Source organism: Macaca fascicularis, chromosome 20, assembly GCF_037993035.2.
Source record: "Macaca fascicularis isolate 582-1 chromosome 20, T2T-MFA8v1.1".
Classification (NCBI taxonomy): domain Eukaryota; kingdom Metazoa; phylum Chordata; class Mammalia; order Primates; family Cercopithecidae; genus Macaca; species Macaca fascicularis.
The window spans coordinates 14933386-14946766 of record NC_088394.1 but is presented as its reverse complement, the minus strand read 5'-3'; the positions used below and the strand labels follow the sequence as shown (position 1 = coordinate 14946766).

Genomic DNA, 13381 nt, shown 5'->3' with positions numbered 1-13381 from the left:
ATTTAGATGTAGAATCACTGGTCACTTGGGGATTGTATCTAAATGAAGACCAAGGCTACAGATACACACTTCATCTGCACAGAAATCTGAACTTTAATGATTCTAAACCAGAGAGGGAAACACCAGACCAGTCATTGCATGCTCTTACTATTCCTAAGTAGCTAAGATTTTCATTTGAAAATTTTGAGAAAATGGAAATAATAAGAACCTAAGTTCTACACATAATAGCTCAGGTATTGTAATACTTGAAGAGCAACAAGGAAACTTGTGAGACCTAACTGTCCCAATTGCTTTTGGTAAGCTGCGTGTGCATTCCCTGGGAGCCGGCAAGGGGCCAGGGCGCCCTCAGACCCAAGGATAAAAACACGGTTCTCGTTTCTACTACAGCAATGGCAGATTTGGACCAAAAAATTTAAGGATTTATTATGGAATAGACTTTCAATTTTGCAGATACCCTAAAGATAAAACAGAGGAATTAGAATTTTTTGCATGTGCCAAAGGGTCTGCAGGCCCTGCCTCCTAACCACAAGGATACAAGATGACTCCTCTCGCCTGTTTCAGGTATTTGGGTGTCGAGGCTGAGGAGCACTGGTTCAAATGGTTTCTTGTTCACTCGTGGTCCATGTTTGGTTAAAACTTACCAAAACTGCATGACACAGAACAAACTCAGGCAAATACACAGGTTGTGTAGGCACAAAAGGGAATTTCATGCTCATCAGTGTTTTATCTTTTTCAATTACATCCTCACTCCTAAATATTTGGTCATGTTTTCCTTAGTTGAGACATCTTCATATAAGCAGTGACTTTCGAGAACTAAATGTGGGAGGCAGAATATAAAAATGGGCATAAGAATAAAGGCTCTGCGGGCAGAACACCTGGGTTTAAATGCCAGCTCCATCCTTGGGGAACTCACTTGAGTACTCCTAGGCCTCAGCTCCTTATCCAGAGAGGGGTCGTATCACTTACATCTTCTAGGAGAAGGGAGGATGCAGTGAAACCAGCCATTTAAAGTACTAGATGCTGTGCCTTGCCAGAAGAAGTGCTCAGCAGCAGAGACTATGATCACAATGATCAAGTCACTGGTGTGTAAAAAAAAGGTCTGCATGGATGATACTGTGTTCATTCAAGGGAAAAGGTAACAGAACTAGAAAAGCACCCTGTGTTTGTTTTCACTAATAAAAAGTGCTAGATATTCAGATTTCTGAATAACCCTCTCACACATGCATATGTTTCCTCTGTGAGGTCTGCTCTGGATGCATTTATGAAAGAGCTCAGGTATGGTTCCTTCCTTAGCAGGGTTTGCATTCCAAGCATGCTGTAAGGCAAAGTAGTTAGAAGATACACTTCACACCTGGAGTTTGAGGCTGCCTACAGGGAGTTGCACTGAGGTGACACTCGAGCCCTGGATGGACACTGGGAGCAGGAGCTGAGCAGTCTGCGTGGTCAGTAAAGCCTGGGGCTGAGCAACAACAGCAGGCGGTGGCTGTCCCTGGGAACTCACATAAAACTGCGAGACGACACTCTGCTGCTCTGCCTGGGCCACAGGGACCTCTTGCTTGATAACTACAGCCTTTTTGGCAACAAGGGTCTGGCCACCTGTAGAGACGGGCTGGCCTACAGTGTGGCTGGCTACTGGGATGGGCTGCCTGGAGCTGGAGCAGTCGGGGAGTGAGGCCTCGTCTTTGATGGAGGAGCCAAGGCTGCTGTGCTTCTGATCTGACTTGTTGACAGAATGACCTGGGGCACTGGGCTGGGGTTCCAGGGGCCGCTGTTGCTGCCCTCGTTTTTCAACCTCAAGTTGCATTTTCAGCACTTCCACAAGCTTCTGCTCTTGTTCCAGTTTCCTCTTCAGTTCTTCGATTTGCTTCTCTTTCTCCTGAAGCTTGCGATCCTTCTCGGCTGCATCCAGTTCCAGGTTTGACAGAGTGCTGCTGGTAGGACTCAGACTGTCTTCATTATTTGTCATTCTCAAAGGAGATGAACTCAAGAACTGTGAAGGAGACATCATGGTCATAATCTCGGTGAAAGTGTCTGCCATATTTGTGTCATCGGTACTGAGACTGGACTGTTCAGAGGGAGATGGTGAAATGGGCAGAGGGGAATGAACATTTTCCACACGGGCTGCGTTGCTGGTTCCTGTAGATGGCAATTCTGCCTTGAGAGTAGAGACTGGGCTAGTCACAGTGTTGTGTAGTGTTGTAACCGGCAAGGCCACAGTGACTTCTGGGTTACTGGTGACAATGGCTGACGATGACACTGCCACGATGCCCCCAGCAGCAAGGCCGCTGCTGTTCACTTCCTGGTAGGGTTTCAGGCGCTCAATGAGGTCTGGTTTGGTGCCTGACACGGGCAGACCCCTTAACTTCAGTTCTGTCTTCAGTTCTGACACCTGGAGGTACAAACAAAGCAGATCTCTTGGTATTGGAGCTTTCTGGCAAATCTACAGTACACTTTTGTGATGGGAAAGGTGCCTATGTCTGTCAGACAACTCTGTGTTACTGCACACCTGAAAGTGGAACTGGTTTTCTATTTAAGCACACAGAAACAGATAACTACAGACTAGAAGTACTCGGAGCCAGTGATACAGTAAGGGTTTTTAGAGGGTAATTCCGCTTTTATGTCAAATCAGAGAGATACTACCAGGAATGATGACGGTACAGCTGCATTTACTGAGTAGCTGCCATGTGCAAGACACTGTTGGAAGTGATCTATTCTTTCCACTCGTCTTCACATGACCCTATGAGGTATCGGTATCATTATTCTTCCCATTTTACAGATCAGGAGGCAATGGGAAGAGAGAGGTTGGAGCATTCACTCACGGTACCACAGATAATAGAAGGCTGAGCTGTAATAGAAACCTAAAAAGGCTGGCCCTAGAGCTCATATTCTTTTTTTTTTTTTTTTTTTTTTGAGATGGAGTCTTGCTCTGTCACCCAGGCTGGAGTGCAGTGGCGCGATCTCGGCTCACTGCAAGCTCCGCCTCCCGGGTTCACGCCATTCTCCTGCCTCAGCCTCCCGAGTAGCTGGGACTACAGGCGCCCACAACCGCGCCCGGCTAATTTTTTGTATTTTTAGTAGAGACGGGGTTTCACCGTGGTCTCGATCTCCTGACCTTGTGATCCGCCCGCCTCGGCCTCCCAAAGTGCTGGGATTACAGGCGTGAGCCACCGCGCCCGGCAAGCTCATATTCTTAACTGTTACATTTTCCTGCTTCTCCCAAACTTGGCATTGAGCAGGGAAGAAAAAAAAAATCACAGCCTCTGGAATACAGCAGAACTGGCAGGTGCCCGCACAAGGTACACACTCAGTAAACGACAGTTATTGGTTGCTTTAAAAGAAAATTTAGTGGAAGTAAAAAGAAAGTACCTTTATAAAGATGATCATATTGTTGGTAAAGTTGAATGTCTATTGAAAACTACGTAATGTCTGCTAGACAAATCTGGCAAATCATTTACATGTTTGTGGTACTCAGGGGTGAATAAGCTCCAGTTGGAATTGTCACCTTTAAGTCATCCAGGCTAGAAGGCAGAGGTCCTGGCTTTCTCACAGGAGCAGATGTATTCTGTCTTGGTGTGTTAGGTGTGGTATTGTTCAAAGCTGAATTCCCACTGTTACTAGTTTTGTCATTGAGTGGCCTTCAAAAGAAAAAGAAAATTAGAGTTTATAATAAAATAATTTCTAGATTTGACATTGTTTCTATTAACAAGTTGACTAACTTATGAAGAGAAAGATACCATGGTCATGGATTTGGAAGGCTGAATATTGTAAATATGCCAATTACATTAGATCTCAATGAAATCCCTGCAGGTTTTGTTTGTTTGCTAGCGTGGTGGAAATTTAGAAGGCGATTCTAAGCTTTATATGGAAATGCAAAGGACCAAGAATGGCCACGAATCCTTGAAGAAAAGCAAAGCTGGAAGAGTCACACCACCAGACATCAACGCATAATTAACATAGGATGTTGCTGATACAGGGACAGAATGACAGGCAAATGAGAGACTCCCAGCAAATCCAGAAACGGCCCTCTGCATACCTGGACCCTTGAGTTACCAAAAAGAGGACACCGTGATGTAGTGGAGAGAGGGCGGGACTTCTGATGGCACCACGCTACGCTGGAAATTCACACAGAAAAAACATGGCTCTTGATTGGCCCCACCTCACCTTGTTCCCAAAATCTACATGTGAATTATGAAAATCTTTCAGAAAAACAGTCAGAATAGTATCTTCATGGTCTTTGGGTAGACAAAGATTTCGTAAATAGGACATAAAAAGCACTAAGTAAAAGGGACGTCTTTAAGACAGTGAAAAGTCAAGCCACAGTGCAGGACAACAGATCTGTAATATATATTTCTGACAAAGACCTCATATCTAAAGTATATAAAGAGGTCTTTCAAAATCAGTAAGAAAGAGACACAAAACCCAGTGGAAAAGTAGGGGAAAAATCTCAGATGTATCACAAGAAAGCTTATCCCAATGGTCAATAAATTAAAGGAACAATGGTTCAACCTCATTAGGTATGCGGAAAACGCAAATCACAACAGAATAGCCCTGCATTTTCAGCGGAATTGCTATAATAAGTAAGACTGACACCAAGTACCTGGGACAACCACAACAATCACACACTGCTGGCAGAGGTGTGAATGATGCAGCTATTTTGGAAAACTGTACTAAAGAAAAACATCTTTTCTTTGAAACTTTTCTTTCGTAGTACTAAAGGAAAACATCTGCCTATCCTATGATCCTGCAATTCCATTCCTAGATAGACATCTAAAGAAAGACACATGTATGTATACCAAAAGACAGACTATTTGCTACGGGGTGATTCATAATAACCCCAACTGGAAACAACCCAACTATGCATCAAGAGTGAGTTGGATGGTTAAATTACGGTACAGTCAGCCACAAAATATTAAACAAACAAACAAAAGAACTGCTATCGGCACCAACAAAGATGCTCCTAGGTATACTGTAAGACTGCATGTATATAAAGTTCAAAAACAGGCAAAACTACACTTTGGGAGGCCGAGGCGGGCAGATCATGAGGTCAGGAGATTGAGACCATCCTGGCTAACATGGTGAAACCCCGTCTCTACTAAAAAATGCAAAAATTAGCTGGGCGTGGTGGCGGGCACCTGTAGTCCCAGCTACTGTGGAGGCTGAGGCAGGAGAATGGCATGAACCCAGAAGGCGGAGCTTGCAGTGAGCCGAGATTGCGCCACTGCACTCCAGCCTGGGCGACAGAGCGGGACTCCGTCTCAAAAAAACAAAAAAACAGGCAAAACTAATCTCTGCAGATAGAAGTCAGGATCATCACAGAAAAGGGACACAAAGGGGGCTTTTGGGGTGCTGATAATGTTCTTGGTTTGAGTATTGGATACAGGAGTGTATTTATTTTTGTATCAATTTTCACTTACAATTTATGGACTTTTCTGTATGTAAGCTATACTTCAATTTAAAAAGCTTATTTAAGAGAAGTTGGTGCATCACTTGTCAAATTCTACTACAGTTAGGTGCTTTGTACTAATCTCCCTAAACTTTCAGTATTAAAACCAGATCCCCACCTAACATCTTCCAACTGTGATACTCTTCGTAACAGTGGTGTTTCCTTTCTGGATGGTTGCTACCATACAGCCGATTCCACTGCAGCTTCAGACTTGGTGCCGAAGCCAAGAGACTTGGAATTCCACATTCTAAAACAGGGATTTGAGGTGACAGTGCCTATGGGGTGACGGCCATAGTTGGGTGAGCTTTCTCTGAGGAGTTCTGGGAAGTCTGTGGTTGAAGCCAATGCTGGCTTTGTCAATAGCTAACTCTTGGCATTCACTTTGGGGGTATTCTAAAACCTGGCTGAATTTTGTTGAAGTTAAATACTTGAAATCTTTGGGATGAAGTTTCTTGTTATTGGATGAAATGACAAATATTTTATGCATCATTGTTCTCCTTTATAAAAATTCAACTGTAAAATCTCAGAGTTATGAAAACATTTTCTTTAAATCAATGTTTCTCCACCTTATTTTCATTCATTAGTGTGAATGAGCCTTTTAGACATTTTTCTCCAAATCTCTCTCCCCATGAAGTTTCAACACCACATACTGCATGTATTTATGGACTGCACGTAAGTCTGTGCTTTTTTACATAAGAGTAATCTCCCTGCTGAGCCACCTTTTGCTTCCTTGTGAATGGTATTATCCCCTTGAGAATGAATGTAATTATTCTACTCATGCTGTTTTTTTTCCTGTTGAGATTCTATAATACTCTACCTATTATAATGAACAGTTTAGTATTTCGCTCAATCTTTAAAATAATATAAACATGTTATTCTATTTTTCTCCCAAATCATTAGAGGGAGAGAAAAAAAAAAGGAGAGGGTTGCTGATGAATGTGATTGGCAGATGAGAGACCTGAGTTCAGAGGGATGCAGTGGCCTTCGGGGACCTCCAGTGACTTCCCACTGTGCTGACAAGCTGGGCTGGACTAAAGCCCAGTCCATTTGGGCGCTTGCTCCTTTGTGGTGGCAAAGGGCTACATGATTCAGGTAAAATCCTACCACTATGGGCACTGTAGGACTTCCACATTCAGTTTCTTGTAATGGAATTTTGATAAATATAAACAGTGCGTTAGGAAACAAGGTCTCCATTTTTAGGATCTGGAAACTGAACAGGACTTACATTCTTTTTGTGGTTAAATAATAATACACAAAAACAAGTGTTCTTTCTCCTTCTAGTATCCTGGGTCTTTCTGTATGATAGTGTTCTTGGGTGAGCCTGGTTATTGTAGAGGTGCTGAATGTCTGAGGAGGAGAGGGGAATTGAAGCCTTAATAGAAAGACAAAGAACTGGTAACAGTTGAGCAAGCCCACACCTCTGATGGATTCTTCCCATCTACAAAGCCCAACCGCACAGCCAAATTCTTTCATTACAGAAAAGACTGTTTCAAAGATATCAAAAAAATCCTTTGGGATTTTCACCTTAACAGCGTCCTCATCTGGGAATGGGGTCAGTAACAGCAATTCCTCCTAGATTTGCAGCAAAGATGAGGATGATGCACAGTTTTAAGCACAATGCATAGTACATAGTAACTGTGAGCCATCATTACCATTATTATTATTATTGGTGCCCAAAGCCAAAGGAGGATGGCAGTGGAGGAGGCCTCCCTAGGGCCTGGACAAAGCTGCAAAGTAGCAGCAGCTTGTCTCTGATTCTCTTCCAATTCTCTTTGGTCTCTCCTGATTCCCTTCCAATGTCAATAGCTCACTTGGGCCTGCTTGCTGTTAAAATAGTAACTGGATACAAAGTTCTTTCTCTCTTCATCTCCATACCCTGATGTTTTAGATTTAAGTACTTCACAATTAGGTCTGAATTACTAACAGGTTTAATCTTCCTCAACATATCTGAATCTTAAGAGGGAAAAGAGGGGCTACCTATGAGGGAATGCTTAGGCTACATGTAGAAAACAGAAGTTTCTACAGATCATGTAATCGTAAGTTGAATGACTTGATCACGGCTAGTAATTTTTCATTATCATGAACTTTTGCATCTTTTTCAAGAGTCAAATGAAAATATTTCTTTTTCCAGAAAAGTGAGGAAAATGAAGACAACATCTTTGCATTTTTATCTGTTTCCCAGAAAAAGCATATTGGGAATGTATATCCAGAAATTTTCTTTATTACATTAATTAAAATTAGCCATTGATGTTTTGCTGTGAATTCAGTTTCAGAAATTGTCAGAATTCACTCCCTTCTGTCCCCCCTAGTTGGGTTACAACTTTGAAAACACCTTTCTTCTTAGCAGTTGCTGGTCACCAAAGCCTTTAACTGTCTTCTGAAACACTCCCTCTGCTGTCAGAGCTCTTCACTGTCTCTAGACGTCCCTGCAACACCAGCATCCAGGTGTTCTTTCTTACATTGCAGCCTCACCACGTTCGCAGCCTGCTCTGAAGCACTCCGTTGTCTATCTGCTGTGTCGAGTAAGACTCTTCTGCCCAGCTTCAAGTCCCCTTAGACATTGGCTGTACTCGATTTTTGTCTTCCACTTTTTTTATTAAAAATTAATCAGATTCTTTGTTTAGGCAATGTTTCTCATCTTCCAATGAAGAGAGGCACTACTTACTCTATTCTTTCCTCTGTACTAGTGCTCATAGCATTCCCCTGTGCCTGGAAAGGCCCTTCTTGAGCCTTCTATATACAAAGATCCTGCCTTTTCCACCAGGCTTTCCTTTGACCACTCCAGCTTTCATGCCCATCTTTCTCCTATTTTAGCTGTTTATCACAGGTCTTATACTACTTACGCTTTTCTCAGAGCATCTAGTACTATTTTGGTGTTCTAATAATAGGCAAATCTGGATGAATAATTGTGAAAAGGCATTTCTAACTTGTAAAAATTCAGAACCTATTTTGGAGGACAGAAACTGGACTGGAATGCAGGCCATTCTCACCATGTGGACTTCAGACACTGTATGATAAGCTCTGATAACAAAGAAATGAAAATCATCACTGAGCACAAATAAATGACAATATTCAACTTTTGGTAACTTATAGTTCCTCATAAAAAACCACAGAGGCTGGGTGCAGTGTCTCAAGCCTGTAATCCCAGCACTTTGGGAGGCTGAGGCGGGTGGATCATGAGGTCAGGAGATTGAGACTATGATGAAACCCCGTCTCTCCTAAAAATACAAGAAATCAGCCGGGCGCGCTGGCAGGAGCCTGTAGTCCCAGGTACTCAGGAGGCTGATGCAGGAGAATGGCGTGAACTCAGGAGGCGGAGCTTGCAGTGAGCCAAGATCGCGCCACTGCACTCTAGCCTGGGTGACAAAGCGAGACTCTGTCTCAAAAAAAAAAAAAAAAAAAAAACCACAGAAAACCCCGCGTCGAGGACAGCATGGGCCCCGCCGTACTTGAATGGTGCAGGCAGGATGGTCTGGTAGTTGTAGTGCTGCTTCTGCTGACTCAGGATCTGCAGCTGCAGGAACAGCTGCTGCTGCTGGAGCAGGCGGGCGTAGTTGGAGTCCATCTGCGGCTCGTTCTTCTCACCCTTCTGATCTGGTGGAATGTATTGGTGGTATTTTAACTTCTTTACCCGTGGTTTGGGATCTTTGCACTTTTTGCTACGGTGTTTGTCATTTGGATTCTTGGGATGGCTTTGCTATTTTTGAGAAAAAGAAAATAACATTTAAAGAGATGTCACCACATGAAATCTATTGTACTGTACGCCTAAATGATTTGAAATTAAAAAGAAATGTACCTTAGATACGGGTACAGCCACTTTGGAAAGCAACATGCTAAATCCATTTCAAGAGCCATGAAAACTTTTGCATATTAACTCTGACCAAGAAATGTTCTGCTGCTGCACTGTTCCCTCAGGGTATGGGCAAGGGCCTCAGCATGAGCTATTCAAACTCAACGCACACTGACCTTGGGTCTCCTGTGTGAACACGCTACCAAGTGCTTACACATATAATCTCCTAGTGAAAAACAAGCTGCATGCTAAATATCCAATGGGAAAAGATTAAGTATACTTCACCAAAACCATGTAGCAGCTAAAAATTCTGCAGAGAATATGTAAAAATGAAAAAATGCTTACAATGAGAAGAAAACAGAATATAAACTATCTCTAAGGAATATAACACAAAAACTAAAATACTGAGTGTGACATGAACATGAATTTAAACATTTTTCAAAAATATTGCATTTTTCCTTTGAAACTGGGATGTGAGACCATGTATCTCTCATCTTAAGATTAGGAATCAGATGATGTTTTCCTGAGTTCTTGTTGTTTTCTCAGTTTTTAAGTTATCAGATCACTTTATACTTTTCAGTATTCAGATTCTAAGATAGCTTCATCTGAAAAAAACCCACCCAAACAAAAAATATAGGAATGTATTCCTAAGCTTCTTTAGGGAACATATCCAACTTAATACAAAGACTTTGAGAAGTACTTAATTAAATGGAGCTATGGTTATGATCACATCATATTCATATCCAAAGAATTAGGACACTGCAATCAAAGAAGAATAAAAACTCACTGTATTCTGCAGGTTAGGAATAGTCTCATTTCTAATGTTAGGCTATTCTAACATTCATAGAATATGACTATTAACATTCTTTTTTATATCCTTCCTTTGGATATGTTTTAATATAATTGGGATGATACCATATATGCTTATTAGAAACGTGCCTTTCTCTCTCTTCACTTGATATGTCATGAATTCTTAAACCCCTTTATAAAAGAATGATTCTGCAACAAGATTTTTATGGCCATTTCTACATAACAGTTTGCGGACATAGCCAGCGGGGTGCTGGAGCCAGCTCTTACTCATGAGAACCAAATGTGTGCTTCTTCTCCCTACTCCCCATTCAGCAATATCACATGGGTAGCCTGAAACTGGCCACTGTGGGAATATTTACACCATGGGAATTGGCAAAGGTTATAATCTGCCTTCTGAGCCCAGTCAGTTATTAAACATTTACTGCAATACTACTGGACATAATATAATCCAATTAACTAGGAGCCTATTTTTAAATGCTGGTAAATAAGAATTTATAAAAAGTAATTATGTATTGGAAATGATTGGTTCTTGTTAATCTCATCTCATGCTTTCAGACTTGAGCATCAGGACCTGGCCTCCTCCTAGTTCTTTACTGACTCCTATGACACATCTGACACTCCCACTGCTCTTTTACTTTCTTCAACATTACTTCAGTCACTGTTCTTGATGATTTTAATATCCACATGTACATTCCTTCTAACATTCAGGTCTCTTAGTTCCTTGACTTCATTGCTTCCAGATATCTCATCTCCTCTCTCAGCCAGCCACTGTGTGATGATAGCCTAGATCTCAGAATTACTTGAACCTCCCTTGCTTCCCAGCATCCCAATCTCTGATACCCAACATGTGTTTTGTCAATTCACTCCATCCAGGATGCCAACTACAACAATTATTTGATGCCGCTGAGACCTACAATCCCTTTCTGTTACAACCTTTACATGTTTCTCACCTCCCTCCCTACCCAGCTATATCCAACGGTCCCCTCACTTGCACAGTCCCCTCTTTGTCATACATACCTGGCAAAACCCTTATCTAATTAATTCTGTCTCCTTCTGTTTCTCGACAGTGGCTCTACTGATGTTTTGAGCTAGGTAATTGTGTTGTGGGAACCCATCCTGTACACTGTTGGATGTTCAATGGCATCCTTGGCCACCACCCATTAGATGCCCCTAGCAACGTCCACCCACCCACCTCGTCCCCCACATTGTGACAACCAGAAACATCTCCAGAAATTGCCAAATGTCTGTGGTGGGAGGCAAACTTACCCCTGCTGAGAACCAGTGGTCCACTTCATGCCTGTACTCATATAACTGAAAGTGGCTACAGGAAAAACATAAAATCATGCTGACAAGTCTCACTTTAAACTCGTGACCACCAACTTCAAGGGTTCATCAGTGCTACCTGGCCATCCTGTTACATTTTTCTGGTCCTTTAATTTTCCTACTCTTCTAGAATACTGCCTATCTTTTCTTCTCTCGCTAAACCTTTAGTATTTCACCCCCATCCTTACTGTCAACTGATGACCTCGCTGCCTAAACATGGAGAACAACATGTAAGGGATCAGCACAGAGCTGAGTGCCTGCCGGCACCGAGACTCTGCACTTTCCTTCCTGCTGGTGTTGCTGTCTCAGGCTGGCCCTTCCCTCCTCAACTGGATTCTGTGTTCCCTTGCCCACACCTGGCTGTGGTTCCCCAATCTTCTCCTGGATCACTCCACTGGATCACAAACAGCCTTCCTTGACCCTACAGTCCAATAAAGCTACAGACCCATTTCTGTGAGCTCTCAAGAAAAGCTTTCTGTAACACCATCTCCAGCTCTGCCTTTCAGGCTCTCTCGTGCCCACTCCAACTAAGTTTTCAGAAACTGTTCTTGTCAAGGTCGCTGTGCTTCAGCGTTAAACCAAGGCCAGTTCCCAGCACTCATTTTAACTAAGGCACAGCAGCCTTGATACATTTAGTCTCTCCCTTCTTGAAACATCATGTCTGGCTTCAGGGCTGCCTTGCCTCACTCTTGCTGGCTGTTTTTGCTGAGTCTCCTTTGCTGGTTCTCCTCTCGAAAATGGAGGTTCCCAAGGACTCACTTCTTACACAGCTTTTTCACCTGTACTTAGACCGTAGGTAATTTTACTGGGTTTCATGGCTTTAAACACCATTTATACACTGATGACCCACATTTCTATTCCCAACCTAGACCTCTCTCCTAACGTCTGCACTCATCTATCCAGCTGCCTCTAGGACATGACGAGAGGTGCCTGTACAGCATCTCACACTCCAGGTGTACTCCTTTCCATTACAGGATGTGGCAACTGCAAGTTGCTAGTCGCTTAGACATACAACAGTAGATGGTTCACAACTCCTCCTCTTCACACCACACATCCAACTTGTCTACAAATCCGGCCAGCTTAGCCTTCAAATACAGTCAAAATCCAACCACTTCTGTTATCTCGCCAGCTGCCACTGTCTCCTGCTGTGCATTTTACCTGTCTCTGCTTCTACCTTTGTGCACTACTCTTTCTAACACATCAGCTCAAAAATCTTCCAGCACCTTCTTCCCTTAGTGGTAATACAAAGCCTAACTTCTTACAAGGCTCTACAGATGCTGTTCTCTGGCCACACCCTGTCTGCCTCCGCCATTGCTGTTGGAGTCAGCAATGGTGGAGGCGCTCATACTGGCTGCCTTGGTCAAACTTTCTTCCCATAGGTATCTTCATGGCTCACACCCTCACTTCCTTTAGATCTTCTTTCAGATCTCCAAATGTCATCTGCATATCCCCAGACCACTTCAATTAAAAGACACGTCTCTCCTTGTCTCCCCAGCACCCACATCCTCACATTATTCATCACCACCTGGCATACTCTATGTTAGTGATCTTTTGTTCCTTGCTTTATTCCTAGTACCCAGAACAGTGCCTGGCACACAGAAGGTGCTTGAAAAAGTATCTGTTGAACAAATGAATGGTGAATGTGCATGCTAACTGGAAATCACTTTAATTATCAGGCACTTAAAGTATATACCTCGATGTCAGAAAACACTTTCCCCCACTTATTCCTTCAATCTCACAATATTTATCAATTCACTATTTACCTGCTTTTTTCATTATCAATAATTCATCTTATTTGTTTTTGAGGCAGGGTCTCACTCTGTCACCCAGGCTGGAGTACAGGGGCATGATCTTGGCTCACTGCAGCCTTAACCTTATGGACTCAAGTGATCCTCCCACCTCAGCCTCCGAGTACCTGGGAGCATAGGTGTTCGCCTCCATGCCCAACTAATTTTTTTGTACACTTTATAGAGATGGGGTTTTGCCATGTTGCCCAGGCTGGTCTCAAAGTCCTG

General features: G+C 42.8%; 1 protein-coding gene and 1 long non-coding RNA gene across 35 annotated transcripts in view; one reads left to right on the top strand and one right to left on the bottom strand.

The window, feature by feature from the left end:
* The window catches only part of MRTFB (myocardin related transcription factor B), a 205928-nt gene that overhangs the window by 18209 nt on the left and 174338 nt on the right, over positions 1-13381 (bottom strand). For 33 of the 34 annotated variants that reach the window (XM_074028259.1, XM_065536648.2, XM_065536640.2 and 30 more), the window contains 3 exons: positions 8893-9140; positions 3503-3635; positions 1352-2389 (listed from right to left, as the gene is read on the bottom strand). In XM_074028259.1, the coding sequence (XP_073884360.1) occupies positions 1352-2389; positions 3503-3635; positions 8893-9140 (1419 nt within the window). Of the gene's footprint in view, positions 1-1351; positions 2390-3502; positions 3636-8105; positions 8560-8849; positions 9141-13381 lie in introns of those variants that run through there. The other variant, XM_045381745.3, reaches the window with a different exon arrangement.
* The window catches only part of LOC141409338 (uncharacterized), a 60976-nt gene that overhangs the window by 37271 nt on the left and 10324 nt on the right, over positions 1-13381 (top strand). The window lies entirely within an intron of this gene.